This window comes from Biomphalaria glabrata, chromosome 6 (assembly GCF_947242115.1).
Source record: "Biomphalaria glabrata chromosome 6, xgBioGlab47.1, whole genome shotgun sequence".
Taxonomy (NCBI): Eukaryota; Metazoa; Mollusca; class Gastropoda; family Planorbidae; genus Biomphalaria; species Biomphalaria glabrata.
The window spans coordinates 47,714,467-47,740,260 of NC_074716.1; the positions used below are offsets into that span (position 1 = coordinate 47,714,467).

At 36.4% G+C, this 25,794-nt stretch overlaps 1 protein-coding gene across 1 annotated transcript; it reads left to right on the forward strand.

Moving 5' to 3' along the window:
* The first annotated feature begins 1,056 nt into the window (after positions 1 to 1,056).
* Positions 1,057 to 25,191, forward strand: LOC106078495 (tubulin alpha-1A chain-like). Its single transcript, XM_056032752.1, has 11 exons — positions 1,057 to 1,349; positions 10,390 to 10,479; positions 11,420 to 11,546; positions 12,954 to 13,146; positions 14,391 to 14,499; positions 16,114 to 16,313; positions 16,976 to 17,087; positions 17,540 to 17,658; positions 19,066 to 19,162; positions 21,957 to 22,120; positions 23,037 to 25,191. Exons 1-11 carry the CDS (start codon positions 1,347 to 1,349, stop codon positions 23,170 to 23,172), a joined length of 1,350 nt encoding a protein of 449 aa, XP_055888727.1. The 5' UTR covers positions 1,057 to 1,346; the 3' UTR covers positions 23,173 to 25,191.
* Positions 25,192 to 25,794: the final 603 nt, after the last annotated feature.

Here is a 25,794-nt window from a genome sequence, read left to right on the forward strand (position 1 = left end):
AATCAAGCAAATAACAAATATTTAATCAATTAGTCGCAGAAAATGTAATTTAGTTAAAATATATATTTATGAATATTTATATATTTTTTCCTTTGAACGTCTGACTCATTTGACATTTTCATAATCTGGGTCTTAGGTGTATCTGGAGTACAGACTACTGAATCTAGGCATTAAAAAAAAAACAACATACTTTTTTTTTTACTATAAAACTGTAGAAAGTAATTATTATTATTTTGTTGATCCCACTGACCTTTCACTGTGGCATCCTTGACATTGTTTAGCTTAGAACCTCTTTCTTTTAAGTGTTAGCCACTAATTATTATATTTATCTTATATCTATATTAATTTGAACTGCTACTCAATAATGAAAATTAAATGTGAAATGTTTATTTCACTATTTTATTCCAACAGTTAATTGATTTTTTCTTAAATCTAACTTTTTCGTAACTTAAATACATCTGTCTGAGAACTTTTTGTTTCATTTTGCCATCAGGGCCGGCCTTAGGAATTCGCAAACTAGGCAGCTGCCTAGGCCTCCACTCGGAGGGGGGCCTCGCACAGGACTAAAAAAATTGAGAAAGGTGGATAAGATCTTAAACATAGTAGAGCACTATGACTCTATGTTCACTAGTCTGACTGGTTCTACTGCGGAAATTGCATCATATGAATTTCAGCTATTTGTCGATTTATATATAGACGGGCTGGTTTTTAATAAATAGCATAATTTTATTTTTTCACTGTTCCTTTTTATTTATTTTTTTTTTTTCATTTCACTCGGGATCCACCAAATTCATTTGCCTAAGGCCTCCAATTATCTAAGGCCGGCCCTGTTGCCATCCATATATTTAATGGTAATGACTATACGTCTGCAACACAACACTCTCTTTCTTCTATAAATCAACCGCTCTTTTGCTTTATATTTGAAATAAAAGATTTGAAACATTTTGTTAGCAGGAAATAGAATGTAACTTTCTCGGTTTTATCTGGGTTTTTCTATCGTGCACATCTGTGTGAAAACTGAAAACCCTAGCGGCAATATCAACGCGTAGTATATATATAGTCGAGGCCAACTCATCATTTCGAGATTCTCAACTAGCGGTAGTTTTTCTCTCACACCTGGCCGCATTACCGCAGACGTGAGGACTGCCCATTAAGTTGACCTAACACACCGGTAACTTACACGATCGACTTCATAGATAATAAAATACACAATCGTATTGGATCAAATTAACAGCAGAAGTAGCAGCGCGTGGGCAGTTGGAATAAAAAGTTTCACTGGAATTTTATGTGCTCTGACCTATATATTTTGTTCTATTAGATAGTAGTCGCGTACCGAAAACAGAAAAATGGTAAGAAAATATTTTTTTCATTGATATCATGATTCATGTTTTAAATCACACATACACGTTGTCCATCAATAGATCTGGACTTTCAGGTTCATTGTACGAATGAGAGTATCTCTACATATGAAAATTGCCATAGGAAATTATATCAGTTTCTGTATCTAAATTTTAATCTTGATTAAATGATTAAACCAGTTTGCATCTCTTTTGAAGAAACGTCTGTAGCTTATGAGATAAGAATCTTAAGTGGATTTATAGGTTTACGTTAGTTTTTGTTATACTTATATAGATTCTAGATCTAGACTCTATATTATATAAAAATGTTTCTCGTTAATGCTAGGCTTTGTTTACAGCCTTCATTTTTCAAATACCTGTAGACTGTAGATCTAGTTCCAGACGTAGTAGGTGAGCGCTAGAGTTATCCCCCCTCATTGTATTTATAGCTTCACAAAGCACCGTTTGTTCTTTAGATGAGTGGTCTATAATTTAGGGATAGAACTCTCTCTCTCTTATTTTAAGGTGAGTTTTAAAAGTAATGCTGTATAGGCCTATATATTTTAGAAAAATCATATCCTAAAGCCTACACCAAAATAGAAAATCACTATAAATTTAATAAAAACTATTATTCCATATATTTGGCATATAGATCTATTACGACATTTTTATAAATCCAGAATTGTTTACAAACTGAACAATGGATCCGAGTGTTTTAGGCAGCACATGGATGATTGCCTACTAGGTTCGAACCCTTCCCGCCGCCGTCCTGCGGGAGGTTGGTTTAGATTGTACATCTTCGATTCTAAAGGAAAATCTCGAAACATCTAAAACAAACATTATGCGTGAGAATATAGCAACCCATTACTTTTAGTGTGCTTAAAATGTCATTAAATGTCACTTCTGCCGAAATTAATACGATAAATAGTTGTAATAGTGGACTAAAGGATGTAGGCCTAATCTATAATAGAAGTTTTAAAATAGTTACAAATAGATTCTAAATATTAAATAATTTTCATCTTCTGACAAAACATTTCATAAATGTAGATTTTGAATTTACAGTCATTTTGTTAAAATCTATTAAAATCGATGGTATTTTATTACCAAATAATGCTTACTAGCTTGGCAAATAAAAAAAAATTGGCGTGCCATCTAGAACGAAAGGTAGTGTATCATTAAGAAAAAGTAGCTTACAAATGTTTACCACTGTTTATCACTATATAAACTACACACATTATTCAATATAACGTACTGTGCCATCTAAGCCTAAAGCCGACGTGCCTCGGCGCAGCCTCGTAGTGTGACCTAGATCTCTGAACGTGTGTGTGAATGCGTTGGGTTACTTGGGTGAGCCAGCCAGTGACTTGACTACTGTGTCCGCCATCCTGTCAGCTGGTCCCCCCGTGTTGTTTATCGACTTTGTTGTCTTTCAGGGGGCGATTTGGTCCCAAGGAATGTCAAGGACTAACATCCAAGCTATTTTTGACTTTTTTTGTTTATTTATTCCCTCCGTCCCCTACACTCCCCTGGTCTAAAACAGAGAGGATGTGTGTAATAAGATCGCAAAAAACGCACTGATAGAGAACGATACGGGGGTGGTGTCAGCAGTGGCGTGCCGAAGATGCCTGTTGCACGTGGTAAGAAGACCTATCGGTGACCCCCCCCCCCCTTATATACACATAAACAAAGTACAGAATCACATTTATATTAGACTGATATAAACCTTATATGTACTGTTTTGATACCGATTTTTTGCGGTTACCTACACTCTGGCAACCGGGGCGGCAGCCCCAACGCTCACTCCGCGATACGCCACTGAGTTTGGGAAGGGAGAATACATATGTATAGTGTTGACGGATGTTGTTTATGGCACACTTTATTTACGGCAGCACGCACGAGGAACAGGGGCGTAGGTAGGAATTTTCCATCGTTTAGGGGGCCGGGGGGGGGGCTTGACCTCTTTGGAGGCCCATGTATTTTGCGTAATATTTTAAATTTTTATGTAAAAAAACACTCATTTTGGGGCCTCCTTCAAGTGGGGGCCCGATGGGATTTTTCCAATTCTCCCCTACTCCCCCCACCCCCTAGCTACGCCACTGCCTGCTCAAAAACGTGCGGAGCCGATCGAAAACTCTGTTGTAGGCCTACTCATTACAACCTGGGTAGTTACTGTAAGACTGTCGATCTTTTAAGGGGGGAGATATGCTCAAAATGTTTGTATTTAATATTGACACGTTTTGCATTAATTTATAGATGTAGTTTATCTTAAATGTCCGCCACATCAAAATGCTCAACTCCTTCCACCTACGCTGTCTTAGGAAAATTCATAAAGTGCATTGGTCTGACAACACATACCAGATACTGAAATCCTACAGTATCCATGCCACAGTAAAAATGTCCGATTTTTGATGGGCGGGACACGTAGTCCGCATGCCAAACGACCTTTGTACAAGGAGCTGTGTGCAGGAAAGCGCTCCCAGGGGGTGCCAATACAAGCGCCACAAAGACACCCTCAAGTGCACCTTCAAGGGGTGTGATATTGACATTCACGGCTGGAAAGCACTAGCTCTCGATCGCTAATCATGGCAAGAAGCTGTGAGTGTCTGGGAGAGTGGCCAGCATGTAAGAGCGCCAACCAACTAAAAGCTGAAGAAGCAGGCCTATCTGCAACTGACCAGACCTACCCATGCCACGTATGCGGCCGGCTTTTTAAAGCGATGATTGGACTTTACATTCATCTTTGAGTCCATCGGAAATGAGAAATGTGCTCGTCTTCGATCACGAAGGAGATGATATATATATATATATATATATATATATATATATTCGTTTAAACCAACTAACTTAAATTTGGAATTAATTATATTCAGAAAAATAATTTAAATAAAATAATAAAATGAAATAAAAAGTTCTTGTGAGCTTTCTTTGTGTAGTACAGCACAGACCATGCACTTTAGTTTCATGAGATAGAAGCGTGGTCGAGATGCCAAGTACGCTTGAACTTGGCTTGGCTTGGCTACCTAGAAGGGGGCTCGAAGTTCGACACCCGACTCGGGCAGAGTTGTGTTTACTTAGCGCCTAAGGGCAGCACGGAAAACCAACTGGTCCCCACTGGTCCACAAAAGAGATTGGACAAAGAGCTCTCTGAGCATGCTATAAGCATGAAAGCTATAATAATAATACAAAAGCGGTTTCGACTCTCTGCTTACTGACCATGTCGTAATGCCAGGATCACTTGTTTTCCCCCCTTTACTCGCCTGTATCGTTCTCCTCCCCTCTCTCTCTGTCTCTTCCCTCGTAACTCACTTTCCTTTCTCTCTCCTCCTCTCTTTCGCTCCTCCATCCTTTTGTCTCTCTTTTCCTTTCTCCCTCTGTTCGACTCTGATCTTCCCCCTCTCTACATATCCACATCGTTTCTCTCTCTCATTCTGTCTCTCTTGTTGCCCCCCCCCCTCTCTTTTATCTCCCTCCATCTGTCCGTCCGCTCTCGATAGAGACTTAAATAGCAGAATGAGTTAAGAAGAGGTTAAACTAGCTAAATAAACAAATTTTGAAAAATCGATCTTTTAATGAAAAATCTTATTTTTTTGCCTTTTTTGACTACCTGTCCCCCCTTAAGAAGGTACCCGTGGACTCGGGTTCAAGATAATGATGCCCCCCCCCCTCCCCACAGATAAGGACAACAACAACAAATCATGTTCTCTTTCATACCAATGTATGTACTAACTATTGATAAAGCCCAAAGCTATTGGGAGATATGAGGCTCTTTGCAATCAAAATAATTCAACTTTTCTCTTCAAAATGATTTCAACTATCCCTAGTTGGGGGGCGGCCTAACAAGTGAGGGCCCTAGGCTATGGCTTATGTTGCCTATAGGTAAACCCAGCACTGGCTCTTACAAGTACTTGTTTTTAGTAACATCGGTTCTGGTCCTTTGAAACCTTTCATGCCATGATTGCTACGCCCCTGCCTCTTTTTCCATTCAATTTTCCTTTCCTCTTCTCCATTTGAAACTTAAAGTTAAAATTGGAATTAGTGAAATCTGCCCACGTGGAGTGTCACCAGAGATTTCAAAACTGCATTCTTCACCAAGAGGTCCGATCAAGACACTAGCCCCAAAACACCCCTATAGAAAGAAAACTATATTTAAAGCAACATGATTTGGAAACTATTGCGTAGTTCATCTCTCTAGTCATCTGAACGCTCAACATAATAGTGAGAACAAAGAAGAATAAACCCATAATTGATGACACGCGTTTTGTTGTTGTATTGCTATGTGTTGTCATAGTTACCGAAAGATGGCTACGTAACCATTTCCTGCTGAGCACATACATGTATAATTCGCTACTTTACCTACACCAGCAGTATGTCATATTCAAGCGACGCAACTAAAGAAAACACACAGGGGGGAGGGGGGGGCTGTCTCTACTAGGACTTCTTCCACCTTCATCTACAGGCAAATTTAAAACAGGTGTACTTGGGGGGGGGGGGGGGGGGGGGGCGCTGACATGCACATCCACTTAAAGTGGCGTCGTGAAAGAAGGTGGCACCTGCACTGCTGACCTGTAACCATGGTTTCGTTTGTTTTCACTTCCTGTCTCTCTGAACAGGGTGAGCAAAACAAACATCCAACTTTAAGAAAACAATTCCCCCGAAAAGAGTTCATATCAAAGAAAGTCAACAACCAAATGGATGTACAGTGCCGTAAGCTAGGCATATTCAGGATTTCGTATCACAAGTCATATGCCTGGTCGTACGGTATGCGCGCTGGATCAGTCGTTATAGAAGACCTGAACACTGGCCTGCAACGTCACAGCCTGTGGGCAGTTTAGACCAATAGCTCGTTGCCACGTCACAGGTCTGTCAAAGAAATATTGGTCAAAACTGCAGGTGAGTGTTGAGGCCTTCTAGAACCAATGGTCTCGGCTGGACTGCCGTTCAGTTGTCTCGATGGTCCCGGGTTCACACCCTGCTCGCTGCCCCCCACCCCCTCCGTCATCCTGCTGGAGGTTTGGACTAGGGAACGTTGTGATATTACGTAACAGCCAAAAAAAAAATCACGTTTTTGACCGGCACCCCCCCTTTTTTTTATAACAAATAGTAAGAAATCTGAATGTGACGAAACGCGTCCCTTCTCAATACACACAAACACACATCCCAAATTACGTCCCGAAACCCCGAAACAAACGCGCGCAGCCACTAAGTCCAGGGACATATTCGAGTTTTATGAGCAACATCCCAGTGATGATATTATCTTAAAAGTTATCATAAAATCCTAAATCATTCTTTACACCCCCCCCCCCACCCTTACTCGCTGATTGTATTTCTTCTTAACCATTCTTTACTAAATATATTTGTTTCTTCCACAAAATCCTCAAGCTTTGGTTCTTGCTTGTATCCGTCAACGTGGCTACACAATACTAGCAAAATATTTACCACGTTGTGGCCCTAAGACTTTACCCCTAGGAGTCGCAGGCCATCGTCCCCACCGGGATGTGCAAACGGACCGTTCGGCGGACTTATTCCACCACATTGAATAATCCCCCCCTCCCCCCCCCCCCCCCACACACACACATACGTAGAGTAACATGACACCAAAATTCAATTTTACAAAAGACGTAGTTATGAAATCATTTTCCACAAATAACACTTTTCATCATGGTATCTATACTAATGATGGGATGAGTATCGACTTCTTTCGACGTAGTCCCCCCCCCCCCCTTATACTGGATACATACATCGGGGCAGCCGCCGGAAAACCCGAGGTGTTTTAAAAAAAACAAACCGCAGGGTATCTCATTCATATTTTTTGAAAAACCGTGATGAACAAAAATTACATTTATGAACGGCTGTTAACAGACCTAATGTAAGCTCAAGACACAGTGATAACAGAACATGTAACAAACACGTATAGTAAAGTTAAAAATGACGGACTGGTCTAAAATAGTTTTTTATTTCATTTGAATGTTATTTTTTTTTTTTACTTAACAAATCTTCAGACCCCCTCCCCCTCTGTAAGTTTTTTTTATACCCCTCTTACATTTAAGACGTTCCGATATAAAGATTTCTAACTGCTATGTTCAAATATTGTTAGAGTGGTCTGTGCCTGTTGGCTGCATGGTTGTGTGGTTTGCGCTTTGGACTGTGGTGATGGTGGTCCCGAGTTCTAGCACGGCCCACTTCCATCCCCTGTCGACTGCAGGATATTTGGACTAGTACGTAATACTAGTACCTAGCGCCCGTTTCCACCCGAGCGACTCGGTGAGGCTGAGAAGCATGGGATCTGAAAAAATCCTATAGATCTAAGTCTAAGTGATCATTGATATCGATTATTTATTGAAGCGCTAGATCTAGATCTATATCTAAATCTAATAGCCATTGAGATGATAAAGTGCCATACAGATGCTAACATTCCAGGGCGACTAGAGTAAGCCACCCCAAAGATAACACCCGTGGTAGATAACCACAACACACTGCCCGTTTACGCTGTCCAGACACAATAGATGAGCTGGATGATAGACGATTTTATGGCGTGTAGACAGATAAGCACATCACGATGCGATTCACACTGACAGAATACACAGTTGCAACACAGCCGGAGCTTTAGTAAATTGTCTGTATGCCAATTAGGTCACTGAATTTTTTTACGTTGGCTGATAGTAAAAGAGCAGTGATGTCATTGTTGAGTTTTTCTAGCCAGATCTAGATTCATATTTTCGTGCACGTTTTTCCTTGTCATTCTTAACTTTGTTTAAACAAAGTTTACTAGTCGACCGGCGGCGTAGCATACACCGCTATTTTGCACGGCCGGCCTTAGGCCACTGCAACCTATGCGACCGCAGTGGGCCCCCACTTTCATAGGACCCGCGCTAATTCTAGCTGCATAAATTATTAAATTAAACCATTTTCTAACTTATAACAGATTTCCCGCGGCCTCCTGATTTACCAGGAGCTCCTGGAAATCTCCTGAAATTACAAAATATACGAAAAAGTCCTGGTATTATCCGGAAATTATTAAATCTTTTGAAATCTCATACAAATCTCCTGAAATATATAGACACAAATTTTCATTTTGGGGTGTCATTCAATATGGAAAACGCCAATCATATGCGCGATAAAAAAAAACAAGGCATTATCACGTAATAGTGTAATCTGGTGAAAGAAGCGTCTCGCGCCTCAAACTAATGAAAAATTGATCAACATTTCTCAAAGATAGATTGAAACATTTGGTAATTCTTGCTATTGAGCGTGATCTATGTAGGAAATAGAATTATTATGATATACTGTATGACTTCGCTACACGCAAGGCCCGTAAAGTAATTCTGTACGTAATAAAGAATGAATAAAATGCAAAGACGAATTTATTTTCTAATACAACAAACTCTTAATGTTCACTTATTATCCGTATCCCTACCCAAACTTGGCCCCGCGAAATCCGTTTCTCATAGGGTTGAATCCGGCCCTGCTATTTAGTGACGGGGAATACTACTTGTTCTCCCCCTCCCTCTTTTTTCTCTCTTAAATTATGTAGGGTAACTCTAGTCCGTCGACTTTCAAAAATAAAAGAGTGATCTTTCCATTACGTGGCGTCCAAACTCTTGAGCCACGAAGAGAGTTTTATATATATAGAGATATTAAGTAACTTCGTCTTTCTGTCTGTCAGGGTTTTTTACACGTTTTTACTCCCACTTCCCATTCTGTGATCAAGTTAAAACTTTCAAAAATTATTTATTGTTGATGACAACTTATGAATAAATAAAAAAAACAACAAATAAGCTGATTAATTAGTGTTAATTAACTAAATTTGTTTATATAGAAAAAGGGAAATACATCTTGAAGTATTGAGATATGTGCCAGTAATTGAGCTGTTCTTTCCATTACATACGCTTTGTTTAATAAAAAGGACTTTTATACTTTGCTTGTTCATGTGTCGTAATCATTTTTTAATAAAGGATGGCGTTGGGGGAATCGAACTCCAACTCATTATGTCACCCACCAGAAATGCAAGATTTATGACCATCCCACAAGATATTTCTAGATCTAGCTACTATTATGTTGCCAGTATAATATATATATATATATATATATATATATATATATATATATACTCTATGTCTGTCTTGCTTCTCAATGTTACCTTAATTTACTTACTTCGAAACTAGACGTAGTTAAAACGACACTAACATTTTTTTTTAACAAGTGGGGGGGGGGGGGTAAAAAATCAATTTTCAAAATTGTTTTGGTAGCGATGCAATAATCATTTTTATCACATAGCAGAGTATGCAATTTATCGCCAGGTCTGGTAATCAGGTTATAATTTGACGATATTTTGGCTCACAGTCGTTGTACAAAAACAAAAACAACAACCCACCAAACTTGTACATATAACAAACGAAAATTGTTTTTAATGTGTCAAAATTTTGTTACACTTAAAATAATGTAAACAAATATGTATGGTTATTTATGTGTTTACGGTAGACGCCATTACACGTACACGTTATTGACATTTCAAAATATACAGTTTGTGGAGCTATTTGTACACAATTATAAAAACAAGATTTCATTGCAACTTTTCTTTCATTTTTAATTGTGCCTGATAGTTCGATCTATTAGAGAGTGCATTTTATCATTTCCTTTATTTCTCTCTTTCAATCCAACTCTCTCTCTCTCTCTCTCTGAAAATATTGATATCGGTTTCTTATCTAATTAATCTCTCTATCTCTCTCTCTCTCTCTCCTGTGCATCTCCCTCCATAAGAACAATTATCCATTATCTCTAATTTTGTGCTTCTTTCTCTCTCTCTCCCCCTTTTATTCTCTCCTTTTCTTTGTTTCTCTTTTTCAATCTTTCTTTCTCTTACTTTCTTTTTTTCTTTCTTCCTCTTTTCTTTCTTACTTCCTCTCTTTATTTCTCTCTTTTTTTCTTCTCTTTATCATTCTTTTCTTTCTTTCTCTCTCTTTCATTTTCACTCTTTCTTTTTCTCCCACTTTTTTTCTTTCTCTCCACAAAGTCTCTACTTTATTTAGTGACCTATTTTTCTTCCTGCTTCCAGCGTGAAGTCATATCCATCCATGTTGGTCAAGCCGGTATCCAGATGGGCAATGCCTGCTGGGAACTCTACTGTCTGGAACACGGCATTCAGGTCAGCTTAGTATGCTACACACTCGTCCACACGCTCACACGCAATTACACTACTGAGTACTATATAGTATTGCAGAGGCGTTACTAGGGTTAGTGTCACAGGCGTGGTTAGCTAATAGTGTAACTCACTCGCCTTGTCACTTTTCCTAAAAGCATTTCTGTAATACAAAAAAACACTTTAATATTTATTATTATTATTATTATGTTAGAAACGAATTAGTATTCATTTTCTGGCGCTGCCAGGGTCGAGTTTCGTTAAAGGGAAACAAAATTCATCGTAGTCCCTTTATCAGTTTCCACTGAGGAGTTTATTAATAATATTGTTATTATTATTAAATTATAAGCTTGTTCCATTATAAAGCTCAATCTCAATTTACTTAAATAAAAATAGTCAGTCTTTGAAAAAAAAAGTTTCTTTCCTTTTTCTGTTACCCATCTGATGCGATTCGCACATCTAGCTACGCCACTGTAGTGTTGTATTAATGACACAAAACTACTCCCTAGAATGCCTAGATTTAAAAAAAAACATATTTGCACTTTGGTAAGGGGAGGGTGAAGGTAAACATGTTTCTGTGTGTTTTATTCTAGATCTTTTTTTGAGAATTAAGGCAAAGACTTTAAAATCATCTTCAATTTAAACACAAATCCTGTATATCGAACACACAGTTAGTTTAATGTAATTGCATAAATAAACAAACAACAATGTTTATTATAAATAACAAAAAAGTTTGTGAAGCAAATATTTGTAGACTTAATTTTGGGTTAGGATCGCGTTAGGGATGATCATATATTTTTTTTTCTTTTTTAAAGCACTACCCATAAGGCTTTGCATTAATTTTTCTTTCATTTTTAAAGCACTACCCATAAGGCTTTGCATGATAACTGTATTGTGTGCACTGACTAGTACTGTACTATGTTCTACATCTTTCTCTGTCAATTAGCCTGACGGCAACGTGATAGAGAATGGATCCAATGGAGAGAGTTCCATGCACACGTTCTTCAGTGAGACTGGCTGTGGTAAACACGTACCTAGGGCTCTGTTAGTTGACCTGGAGCCAACAGTAGTAGGTAGAGTAACCTTCCCCCTTTCTTGTATATCTCGTACTGTTTAGATCTGAATCTGCTTGGCACCTAGCAAAAAATGTCTCGTGGTGGTATTAAAATGGTAGCCTGGATCACTTTTAATTTTTCAGACTCCCCCTTCCCATCTATAAAAATTTCCCCTCCCCCTATTTTGTTTCTCAGTATTTCCCGAACATCCCTTTTACCCCCTCTCCTCCTGTTCACCTGAAGAAATCTCTGGGGGAATGCTAGACTGTGTGTATCAATGTAGGCGGTAACATCGAGATGTCATAGGAGAAGGATGAGATGACATGTATAACATTAGAGGTGCAGGCAGTGTACTGTGAGCAGGGGTGATGGAAATTAGAGAGAGAGAGAGAGAAGATTACAGTGGAAGAAAAAGATGAACAGAATGAAGCAGAAGATGCAGATGAAGACAGACCGTAGCTTTTGTTAGGTGCACACGAGAGACAGAGAGAGAGAGATGGGGAAAGAGAAAGAGAGAGATAAAAAGACAGACAGAGAGAGACAAAGAGTTAGAGGGAAAGTGAAAGAAAGAGAGACAGAGAAAGAGAAAGAAAAAGAGAGACAAAAGGGAGAGAGAAATAGAGAGACAGAAAGAGAGAGGAAGAGAGAGAGACAAATATAGAAAGAGAAACAGAGAGAAAGAGACAAACATAAAGACAAAGAAAGAGAGAGAGGGAGACAAAAGGGATTGAGAGAAATAGAGAGACAAAGAGAGAGAGAAAGAAAGAAAGAGAAAGAGAGGTGTAGTAAGAAGCAGCCAAATGAGAAACTGATTTAGATAAAAAGTAGAAAACATGACACAGGAACAATAATCCTCTTATCATGAACGTCTGTAATTTTATAAGATAAAACATCAAACAAAGAGAAACCTTGGCATCCTCTCCATCAACACGCCAGAGTTTATCTGTACTTTCATTCATACATAATCATCCGTCCATCTCCCATCCAACCATCCAATCTATTCACCAATGCATCCAATCCGTTCACACATCCCAACAGATCCATCTATCCAATAAGTCAAGTCTCCTCTTTCCCTCCTGTGTCTTCTCTGTCATTATTCTCATCTTCTTAACTGCCATGACATTCCTTTAAAAAAGATTATTACAGCATACGTGTATCCATCTAATTCATTCATCTATCTATCCCTTCATTCCTAACAGAGTTTATGGCCACAGATATACTTGTTACTTACATGTCAGTTTCAGGAGGATGTTGTGTGGCCAACACAATGAAATTCAAACACCTGTGTTTTTATCAAACAAATGTTAGATAGGATAGTCATTAAATCTAAGCAGGCTTAAGAACACTATCACATCCTTTGTATAAGTCAATATCACTTGACATCATATCCTTGAATATAAATCTATAATCTGTCTTTTCTCTCAGATGAGGTCCGAACTGGTACCTACAGACAGTTGTACCATCCTGAACAGATGATTAGCGGCAAAGAGGATGCTGCCAACAACTACGCCAGAGGTCACTACACTGTCGGCAAGGAGATCATTGACCTGGTCATGGACAGGATACGAAAGTCTGCTGACCTTTGCAGTGGTCTTCAAGGCTTCTTGGTCTTTCACAGGTAAATTATTATATTGGCCACTATATAGTTCAAATATATTCATACTGAACACCATATACCACATGTTAAATGTGAGTTACTAGATGTAGTTAGAAACATAGAGACTGAATTCAGTTTTAGAGTCGAAGTGAAAGCGAAAATCAATTACAAAGTGGCCACACTTTGTCATCAGTGTATATATAACAATGAAATGCCCTTGTACCTCAGCGAACTGATTACTCTAATTGTCCCTCAGAGAGCCCTGTGCTCAATGGACTCATATCGCATCTAGTGGTGCCACATTTCTCTCTTAAAAGCTACGGTCTGCGGGCTTTTTTAAGTGCATGGCCCAAAGGTTTGGAACTCACTCACCATTGATCTCAGACATACAACATGCTACACTAGTTTCAAAAAAAAAAAAAAAATCTACCAAATTAAATTTTTTTTAGATTAATTTGTCATTTTAGCTCTCCTGTTTGTGTTCGTAATGTTATTACAGCGCTTTGAGCCTACAATTTGTTTGTTAACAGCGCTTTATAAATAAAATTATTATTAATATTATTAAGTTTGAATTTTGATAAGGTTAAGGAATCAGAAGTGACATCTTTGAGACACACAGCTGTTAAGAGATATCTGGCTTAAGTCAAAGAAAGAAAAAGCAGTTGGTCATTGTTATATTCACATGATATCCTTGTTGTTTGTTGCTCAAAAAAAATCAAAAAGTTTTTTAAGCATTTTTTAAGACGCTTAAGTCTTTAATGAAATTTTTTTTTCTTAATATTTTATTACTGTGGTACAAACAGCTTAGTGTTATTGAAAGTCTTTGACTCTTAAATTAGTTAGTTCATCTTTTTTAGGCAGTCTTGAAATAACATTAAAAAAAAAAAACTCCTTGGTTGGTTACTGTTTGAAATTCTTTTTGTTATATCAATAAATTGGTATATCTTTTTAAGCTAATGTACAGGTCATCAACCGGAAATGTAAAGTTAGAAATATATATTTAATGTAATGATAAAAGTGCTATGACTACATGAAGAGGAGTATTCTGTAGCTAATAGAAGGGAAAGAATCTGTAGGCATGATATTCTTATAAACATTATTATTATTGAATTGTTTAATATTTTTATTGTTTTCATAAATGATTCCTAGATTAGATTACAAGTGTGCCAAGATTATGTCCTATTTTAGATAAAAATAACAAGATTGACAAACAAATTAAAATGAAAAATGAAATATATATAGTAATTACTTTGACTTTCTTCCAGTTTTGGAGGTGGCACAGGTTCTGGTTTTACATCTCTGATGATGGAGAAACTGTCGGTTGATTATGGCAAGAAATGCAAATTGGAGTTTGCTATCTATCCTGCACCACAGGTAATTTTGTTTTCAACATGTTTTCTTTACCAATATTAAATCATATGGACTAGAGTAATTAAGTAAGAGAAAAAAAAATTAAAGTTCCCCTTTTCAGACTATAAGTCTATAGGGCAGATTTTTTGTAAAGGTCATTGTTACTAGTTAATGAGGGTGTCATGTGGCCAGCTTAGTGACCAACACTAATGTCAGGGATCCGTTAGAGCTGGGTGGATTCTGAGGTGCCCTAAATATCCCAAAATTTAAAATCCCAGTCTTTACCAGGATTCAAACTCAGGATGTTCCTGTTCAGAAGCCAAGGGCTTTATCATTTAGCCACCGCATCTCCTAATTAAGTAAGAAAACTAAAGTTATTCCATCTCTCAAGACCCCTAGGATAATGTCCATAAAAGGAAGCCAGTAAGTTAAAACTATGAGTAAAAGCTGGTCACTATTGGATTACCTCTGTGTTCTGGCAATAAGGCATTCAATGCACCTTTCTCTGAGCTAGATGTGGGGGTTCAACAGAGGCGAAAAAGAGCAAAATGCAGTTCTGCTTGTTTGGCTTCTCAATTAAAATAATTGGAAGATAACTTTGTCAGTGGTAACATTACAGGAATTAAAAACAATTCTTAGGGGTGCATGGTGTCTGGCTTCTAGAGACACATAGGTCTTAGTGAAAGTGACTTAGGAGAACATCTTAATAAAATGGTGTTACCTGAACCCAGAATAAAAACATCCAGACAGAAGTTAATCCAAGAATGTCTGATTCACTTCTGTCTGCTAGGAGGAATCCTTCTTAGTGGTCATAGGACTTCACAGGCTGTAACAAAATTTATCTCTGGTAAGGAGATCTGACTAGAGTTGTCAATGATGATATGAACTCCCAGCCAAACATTCTACCAGTGTCTCTACTCTGTGTCACAGTCTCAGTTGACGTTGCCTGATTTAATGTTCATGTCATGTTAAGAGTTTAAAAGACAGGTATAATTCCTGATGTAGAAAACAGGAAGTAGAATGAATAAAGTTGATTTTTTGTTCAGTCAAGTCAGTCAAGTGGTATCCTTTGGACCGGGCAGTCAAGTAGTACTTTTGGTCCGGGATGGACAGTAGCGACTTAGAAAGTCTAGTAGTAATTTCAGTTAAGTAGTAACTTTTGGGGAGTTGATGCCAGTGGTCTTTTTGAGACATTTATTTCTAGTAGTTATTCTGTATTATTCTGTACAGTGTTACCCGCTGAGATCCTGATGTTATTTGTAATCTACTCTAGAGAGTTTAATGTATTGGATATATTTGATACCGCTGTTATGCGAATAGGATTATTCCTTGACTTGTGCAACTAACAAGGAGTGCAGTATTATTATTATTGTTATCAAATGAACTTTATATTTTGTCTGCTGAAATGGACTTAAGTCAATCTGTAGTAACTATGTTTGTCATGTGTCAAGAGTACTCCAAGAAGCACAAACCCAACATTCTACGCATTCGCGACACAGTAGTAGTGACCAGTCCCTCATGTGTGTAATGGTAACACAAGTCACACAATATCAACGCCACGTCTCAAAACATGCATTTACACTCTGTAAACTAACAAAATTGCATGCTATTCTAAAATTGCCTTTCTGTCCATCACAGATGTCCTCTGCAGTGGTGGAACCCTACAACTCCATCTTGACCACACACACTACCTTAGAACACACAGACTGCACTTTCATGGTAGATAATGAGGCCATCTATGAAATTTGTCACCGCAGCCTGGACATTGAAAGACCCTCTTTCATCAACCTTAACAGACTCATTGGTCAAGTGGTCTCATCGATCACAGCATCTCTCAGGTTAGTATAGACTCATTCTTGGTTAAGTTGTCTCCTCCTTCAAATAAATAATATAAACTAAACCATGTCATATTTAGAAAAGATGGCTACCTGTTTGTGTGGTTTGCGCTTTGGACTGTCATTTTGTTAGGTGTGAAATAGTTCTCTACCATCAATATGCCAAAAATTATTTTAACTTTAAAGAATATGAAACTATCAACTGGACATAATCCCTTTTGTTGAACATATAATTATATCCACCATGGGATTTACTTAAACTGTAACTGTAGGGTTAGAGTTGAGGATAAATAGGAAGTAGATAAAATAGGAGAAGATTTGCAGCCCCAACATTCTATTACCAGCTATTCTTGTTATATGATTGTAAATAATATTTAAAGCTATAATTATTGAGCAGTAAACAAAAAGATGAGTGCATAGTGGCTGATTGGTAAAATGCTTAGCTTCCAATGGGGTCACAGGATCAAATCTCAGAAGAAGACTGGGATTTTGAATTTCTCGATTTTTAAAATGCCTCTGAGTCCGCCTAACTCTAATGGGTACCTGATATTAGTTTGGAAAGTAAAGGAGGTTGGTTATTTTGCTGGCCACATACCTCCTTACTGTATGTAGGTCTGAAAGGGGACTTAACTACTATAAGATTATACTTTGTTTTTATTTTGCAGGTTCGATGGAGCCCTCAATGTTGATTTAACAGAATTCCAGACAAACCTTGTGCCATATCCCAGGATTCACTTCCCTATAATAACCTATGCACCAATCATTTCAGCAGAAAAGGTAATGAACTGGAAAATGCACTTATGGAAATTCATGGTCAAATCATGAATAGTTTTACCATCCATCAACAGGGACTGGAGTTTTTTTTTTTATTATTAGACTCCAAATGTAATAAAAAAAAAAGTGATTAAGTGATTGCATAAGTAATGTAGATATATTTAGAAATACATGTGTGAAATGAATAAAAAACCCAGTAATAATTCACTTTCCATTAAATAAATATAGCATAATAAAACAGAAAGACCAAAATAAAATCATATTATTTATAGTATATATTATAGTAAATGTCGACACACCATTTTAGGAATGGGAAAGCTGCCCAGACTAGTCAGTAAAGCAAATGAATTAATACACTTTGATTAATGTTTTATTAACAAGATTTACTAGATAATTAAGAAGAGTTTAGGTGATAAGATTTATATCATAATAATAACCTACTTTTTGAATGGCAGGCTTACAGTGAGAGATTGTCTGTGGCAGACATCACCAACACTTGCTTTGAGCCACACAGCCAGATGGTGGTGTGTGATCCTAGACATGGAAAATACATGGCATGCTGTATGCTTTTCAGGTAACATATATGAAATATATTTTAACATTTCCAGCTCTTAGCCTCTAAAACAAACTGTCCCTTATACTAAGGGCCACAACCCTCTTACTTACTATCTTCGGAACTCTAGATCAAATGGAAAATCATAATGGATCTCTCACAGTATCATTCAGTGGAAGGGAAGCAAAAACATTGTTTTTAATATAATTTTTACGTCTAAGAGTCGAAATCAATTAAAATATTGATAAACTTTAGACTTATTACAAACCTAGACCTACCTTTTACATGCATGGTTTATGTTTATCGTAAATTTTCATGTAAAATCACACCAATTATTATTATAGCTTTTATATAGCGCTACTTTCATGCTTATAGCATGCTCAGAGCACTTTTGGTCCAATCTCATTTGTGGACCAGTGGGGAGGGAGGGGGTATCTAGGAGTTGGTTTTCCGTGCTGCCTTTAGGCGCTCAGTAAACACAACTCTGCCCGAGTCGGGTGTCGAACCTTGAGCCCCCAAGCCAAGTTCAAGCCTCTCGACCACGCTTCCCACAATTCCCACCAATTCAACGTTAACACATGGACGCAGCCATTTGCAATGCCAAACATGTAGTTTAATTACGATTGGTTGTTTTTTTTTAGATTTTGACACATCACAACTCATTACCAAAAAAATGTTCTACCAGCATAGCAACCACTTTAGAGATTACAGAAAAAGCAGTCCATTGGTTTGGCAGTGTTAAGGTTAAGCAATGTGGTATACATTTCATCACTGTATTCCTTTGCTCAAACCCTGTTTTCTTGTAATATCTCCTGTCTTAGAAAAGGTTTTGACTAAGATGTTAGATATACATAATTTTTTAAAAGAACTTTTAAAGTAAAAGTTTCAACATGTTTATGGAACCAATACCTGGAATAAAACCTGAGTAAACATGCTCAATTACAAATTCATTCCCCCTCAAATGATGGGAAGCTACAAAGAGAAAGCAACCAGTCTGCTAGAAACAAAAAACAGAGCTTGCTGGCACAGACAACTCTTCTATGCCACTCAAAGAAATGTTGTACCAAATCATACAGCTTTTCAAGTCTAGTAAAAAACATGATTCATTTTGTAATAATCATGATCCTTGCTGCCACCACTCAGATATCTTTCTTTAAAAGTCTTTGGTATGCACTCTGAACTGTCATTTGATGGTTGAAATCTGCATCTTGCCATCCCATTTATCTTGCAGGAGATTTGGGCTGGGATTTAATTATTTTCAAAGCTGAAGGAACATCAGAAAGATGCAAAACAAAAAAACAAACTTTCAATATGATCACAAGATTAACATTAATACACTAATATTTAACAATAAAGTCTCATATAACTGGGTATTTTTTGTTTTAATTTAAGTCTCTAAATATATTTCTATTGCTTTCTCTACTGTAGAGGTGATGTGGTTCCCAAAGATGTTAGTGCAGCTATTGCCAACATCAAAACCAAGAGATCCATACAGTTTGTTGACTGGTGTCCCACAGGGTTCAAGGTAAGATGAACTGATGGTTGACAATAATGTGATGTCTAGTTAGAAAAAGATCTAATTATATTTATTCAAAAGGGATTATGGTAGTGAAGTTTCCTTTTCAGACCATGCAGTTTATAGGTCAGATGTTGTAAAGCTACTCTGTTTCTGGTTAAGGAGGGTGACATGTGGCCAGCACAATGTCCAACTGCCTTTACTTTTCCCCAACTAATGTCAGGTATCCATTAGTGGTGGGTGTACTCAGAGGCGCCCTAAAGATCCTAAAATTAAAAATCCTAGTGTTCACCAGAATTTAAACATTGGACCCTTTCTTTTTGAAGCCAAGCACTTTACCAATTTATCCACCGCATCTCCCATTAAGGTAGTTCAACCCTTATGTTACCATATTATTCTTTAAATTATTGCATCCAGCACATTTCTAATTAGTTTTGAAATCTGGAGATGAGTTTACTAAACATCATGTCAGTAATTTTGAAAGTCTACCATATCAGTTAGTTCTGCAAGCTAGTGCTTCCTTCACCAAGTTTTATCTTTGGTCAAATCACTTATTTTTTAAATTTATTTTTTAAAACTTTTCTCTCAATATTGTTTCTGTGTAAGAATAAGTTAATAAAAAAGGTAGAGTTACGTAAATAATTGTATTTAATAATAATTTCATTTATACACCGCTATTAAGAACCTTAATGCAGTCATTGTTAGAAGATAATAGATATAAAATAAATTTTAAAAATACAAAAACAAATGAACTGAGAATATAACTTTGAACAATTTTGGGAATGAATCCTAAACCAGGGAAATTTAGCCAATCAGTATTTTGTCAAAAAAACTAACAAACTGCAATTAGCACACACATATTTTGTCAAAATAGAAATACGTTCTTCACCTTAAAACTTCAGTAGTAAACTTCCAAAATATTGGAAACAAATCAGCAGATTTAAATGTCTTAATAAATAGAAAGAGAAAAGCCAGACATGATTTTAGGAACAGAAACAAGGCAAAATCTAGACATGTTTGGTTATGAAATAAAAAAAATAAATTTCAGATATTATGATTGAGCTGTGATAGCCATTGAAAAAAAAATGCAAACTGATAGCAGGAGAAATAACTCTACCAAATTAAAAAGAAAATTGAATCACAATGTACACCACCTCAACACTAATACATTATTTGATAAATATATGCCATAAACCAAAATCAAAACCCTGCATTGAAATATAAAACATTACATAATTTAAGTTAAGATCAATGTACACAAATGTAAGTTAGTTCAAACAACATATTAAATCTCTTCTTAAGTATCCCTAGACTATCTGACCATGATGCCGTAACTAATATAAAACCAAACAGGAAAATTTTCTTCTGGCATAACACAACCTGGGGGTACAGTGGCTGAGTGGTTAAGCACTTAGCTTCTGAACCTGGGGTCCTTGGTTTGAATCTCAGTGAAGACTGGGATTTTGAATTTCGGGATATCTAGGGCACCCCTGAGTCCATCCAACACTAATGGGTATCTGACTTTAGTTGGGGAAAAGTAAAGGTGGTTGGTCGTTGTGCTGGCCACATTGTGACACCCTACTTGTTAACCATTAGCCATTGAAACAGATGACCTTAACCTTAACATCATCATCCCCAAAGATCGGAAGTTCTGAAAGGGAAAACTTTACTTTTACTTTTCTTTTTTACCATTACTTTTACTATTACTTTTAATATTACTTTTACCTTTACTTGACTTTAAACATTTACCAACCAGTTGATGACATCACAATAAAAGCCATGTAAAAAAAATATGTATTATTTAACACCAGCACAAGAGTTATCATCTAACATTATTTCTCAATTCTACTACATATGTATCCTAACAATAATAATGAGCAAATAGATGCTCTAAGACATTTGACAAAGTTCACCTCCATAGCTTAAACAATTAAAATATTTTGGCATCTCTGGTCCATTACAGAAATTCAGGATTTTCTTATAGGTAGAGAACAAACTGTAATGATAAATGGCTCCAAATCAACTCTAACAACAGATAACTCAGGTGTACCTCAAGACAGATAACTCAGGTGTACCTCAAGGACGTCTTAGGGTTTCTAATGTACCTATTTGGGAATGATTAGATTATATATATAGAACTATGAAAACAATAAAAGATACTGAAATTATTCAAAGACAATTAGATGAATAATATAAATGGGAATCCAACCCCATACCCAGAAAAATACCTATTGTAAAGACTAAAAAAAAAACTAAAACAAAAATACTTATTTTATTCATGTTAAAATCAGTTACACAGACTAAGGATTCAAAATAGCTAGGTGTAATAATAAATGAAAAGTTTCCATGGACTCACAATACTGATACAGTTTAGAAAATTACCAAACAAAGCATTAGGGTTTAATAAATTACATTTTTACAAATACAAGAAAGATTAATCTATATCTAAAATGCTATTAATCCTTGGTGAGACTAATATTAGTTTATGCATTTTCTGTTTGAGACCCCCTCACTAAAAAAACAAACGAGAACATACACAAACTAGAGCCTGAGACTTACAACAAACAGATAATCTTATTTGACTTGGGTAGCGTAACACAACTAGTCAAGTCACTAAAGCTAGAGACACTTCAAGAAAGAAGACAATAAAATAGAACAATAAAAACAACACAAGATACAGAAATTTTCCAATTATCAGAGTTCACTGTACTTGGAAACTATTTAAAGATCTGTTTAGCTTCAGCTTCTTGGGGTTGATGGAGGTGAAGGCATCAGTTCCCACTTTGTTTTTTTTCTCCAACAGATTGGCATCAACTATCAACCTCCAACAGTCGTGCCAGGTGGAGATCTGGCCAAAGTGGAGAGGGCAGTTTGCATGATGAGCAACACAACAGCAATAGCAGAGGCCTGGTCTCGGCTGAATCAGAAATTTGACCTGATGTATGCCAAGAGAGCTTTTGTTCACTGGTTAGTGGGTTTTTGTGTGTGTGTGTGTGCATCCAAATTATGAAATGCTTTGATCCCCTAAAGTAATAGATAATCTTATTTTTTGCAAAATGTTTGTAAAATGTTTGACATGTTCCTTCAGAGTTGAAGATAGTTTACTTCCTATTCCAAACCTCCCGCTGGACGACGGGGGATGGGAGCGGGCAGGGTTTGAACCCTCGACCGTCAATAAATCCGAACAACAGTTAAGCGCGCAAACCGCACGACCAGGCAGCCATTTTTCATAATATATATTATCTTTCTAGAGCAGTGTTTCCATGGATACCTACAAACTACTGGAATAATTAACTAGTAGGCCACTCAGGAATTAACCTATCTTAAATAATAAGCCAAGTGTTCCAGTAAATACACAGAATGTGTGAAGTGTTCTGTTAAGGAAAAAGTTTGAGAAACACTGTTCTAGACTGGGGTAGGCTTAAAAATTAAAAGATGTAAAAAAATAAATTGTGTAAAGGATATTCAAGGGGCTTAATTAATTCTTCTTCCTTTAGTTCAGTAAATATGATGGATTATCTCCCTTGTGTTACTGTTTCTCTTTTTTTGTTATTAAAATATTTAGAAGTCTTAACACAAACTTTGCACATGCATTCCTATGAAGTACATTATTGAATTTCCCTTATTGAATTATATATTTTCAACCTCTTATTGAAAATAAAATAATACCTTGTATTTTTAAATATTCTTTTTTTTTTATCTCCCCTTAATTTTTATCATACATCCTGCCACATTTTCTAATATTGGGTTCTATATTGTTATTGTTATAGTAATAATGCTAAGGTCAAAAATTGTTGTGAAACCGAATTTGTTTGGACCAATAAAATTATCTTATTTTATCTAAATTATCTTATCTAATCTATCGTGTTTCTAATTTCCTCAGGTATGTTGGTGAAGGTATGGAGGAAGGAGAGTTCCACGAGGCCCGCGAGGACCTGGCCGCATTAGAAAAAGACTATGAAGAGGTTGGCGCCGACACTGTAAACGGTGCAGCGGAAGAAGAAGGCGAAGAATATTAACTCCAACAAAGAAGAGGAAGGAGAAAGAGATATATTTATGAAGACTGGAGAGCTATATTAAATATGTTTAATGTAAACAAAATGCATTATTATAAGTATTTCTTACATCAAAAGTCTTTCTATTTTCTTAAACTATAAAAAAAAAATTACATTATTGAGAGAGCATCTTGTTAGAAACCCTTTTGTTGGAGAATGTTTATAAATATGACTGTGGTTAGTTATAAGATATGTGGAAAGAACTATGTTGGTCGATATGTTTCTATATGATTTATATGTTGGTAAGCGTGTGTGTGTGTGTAATATTTGCCCTTGTTTTGCTTCAAATTTAAAGAAATTGGAATGGGTTTAAATTTAGTATGAAATGGTTAATGCTAATGGAACCTTGGTTGTATGTTCAAGAGATTCATTTTTCTTTGTCTGGCTTTAAGTTTGTTTCTTCACCATTTCTTTTTATATGCACAGTTCAATCAAACGTTCAAACATGTTTGTATACTTTTTTGTTGTTGCTATGACTTGAGTTCCTGTATAATTTGTACCAACTTCTAAGCCAGAACTACAAATAGTCTTTGAATAAATCAAACGTGCATAACAACCAAGTTTTCAGTTCGGTTCAGATGTTTAGTCAAATAAAGTCATAGGTTTAATTTCACTAAACAATGTGAAATCAACTTAAACCAGTGGTGCACAACTTTTTTTTCAGTCTAGAAGCCTAATTATTTTCCGATATGTGTCAGGGGCAGCAACACTGCTTAAAAAATCTAATACTATGAAACTGAGCCTCTGCGATTTTTGTGTCCACTCTGTACAGGTATTCTGAAAGGCATGGTAGCACAACATTTTGAATAGAACCTACAGATCCTAGTTTGGGTATAACTGAATTGTGTATACATTACACAACTTAAGACTGTAAATTTAAACAAAGGCTAAATAATGTTCATAAAAATCTATATGTTGCAATTTCAAAATAAAAAATTGTAGCACTGAATTATTTATTATATTAAATGATACATAGTTTTATTTTGAATATAATAAAAATTCATATTTATTTCTCATGTCAGATGTGTGTGTAAAGTTTGTTAGTGGTTAATAATATGTGTGGGTCAGTGTGTTGTGCTTTAGTTTGCCTTAGGATCTATGAGGGTGAATGGTTTATGGGAACTTGTGGATAAAGAATTGTTTCTTTAACTCTCTTGATCTCCCCTGTGTGGTCAAGTGTGTGTTTGTGTGCCTGTCAGTTTGCAGAGAATAACCATAAACTGTTTGACAGACATTGAACTGTGCTGAATGTGTATTGCTCCACGCATTGTACTGTGTCTGTAGTGCTCCATGCATTGTACTGTGTCTGTAGTGCTCCATGCATTGTACTGTGTCTGTAGTGCTCCATGCATTGTACTGTGTCTGTAGTGCCCCATGCATCGTACTGTGTCTGTAGCGCTTCATGCATCGTATTGAGTGTTTAGTGCTCCATACATTGTACTGTACTGTGTGTGTAGTGCTACAAACATTGTACTGTACTGTGTGTGTAGTGCTCCATACATTGTACTGTACTTTGTGTGTAGTGCTCCATACATTGTACTGTACTTTATGTGTAGTGCTCCATACATTGTACTGTACTGTGTGTGTAGTGCTCCATACATTGTACTGTACTGTGTGTGTAGTGCTCCATACATTGTACTGTACTGTGTGTGTAGTGCTCCATACATTGTACTGTACTGTGTGTGTAGTGCTCCATACATTGTACTGTACTGTGTGTGTAGTGCTCCATACATTGTACTGTACTGTGTGTGTAGTGCTCCATACATTGAACTGTACTTTGTGTGTAGTGCTCCATACATTGTACTGTACTTTGTGTAGTGCTCCATGCAGGGAATCGTCCAGTGGTATAAGCTCTTTCTTAAGTCGGTTGTTGCTGTTACCTTTATACAAAATGATTCTGTTTGCTTTAAAAAAAAATTGAAATAATAAATAATAAAAAAAATAATTTTTATAAAATAAAATCGCAATATTTATTTTTTTAAACCCGTGTTTTTATCTTGTAATTTTTGTTTTAAGTTTCTATCCTTAAAGCACCTTTTTTATTTTTCTTCTTTCAACTCAATTTTTTCTTTAAAAAAAAATTTCTTTGTATCTGTGTGCTTATCTGTGTGTGTGTGTTTTATTTCATTTATATTACTATTTTATTAAATTTCTATCTTTTATTTTTAGGTTAGGAAAATGATTTGCTACTTGTGGACATAAATCTATTTCATTGTTTTTTCTTTTGTATTGGACAGAGTTTGTCTATAAAATAATAATCTTTATGTCACTAACTTTTTGTACCATTCCTCTTATCAGCTTGGGTGGACGGACTCCTGTTTAATTGGACAGTTAATGTATATCTTTAGGAACAAGTGTAATAGCTAATTGGCCACAAAGTAAAAACTATGATTACAACTCGTGTACTGTTACAACTTTTCAAAAATATTATCCTATTGAAATTAAAGTAGTCAATTTCTTAAATAGAAACATATAGACATTTATAATCATGTAACACACCGTTATATGTAGCAAAGAGGGGAGGGGGGAGCGTCGCTCGCAGTGCATGAGTGGATAAGTGCTAAGATTTCGAACCCGGGGTCCTAA

Excerpts from the sequence above, each read along its gene's own strand:
- LOC106078495 (XM_056032752.1), top strand. Across the intron at positions 16,314-16,975 it reads TCGATCACAGCATCTCTCAG|GTTCGATGGAGCCCTCAATG; the intron begins GTTAGTATAGAC and ends TTTATTTTGCAG. Across the intron at positions 17,088-17,539 it reads CAATCATTTCAGCAGAAAAG|GCTTACAGTGAGAGATTGTC; the intron begins GTAATGAACTGG and ends TTTGAATGGCAG.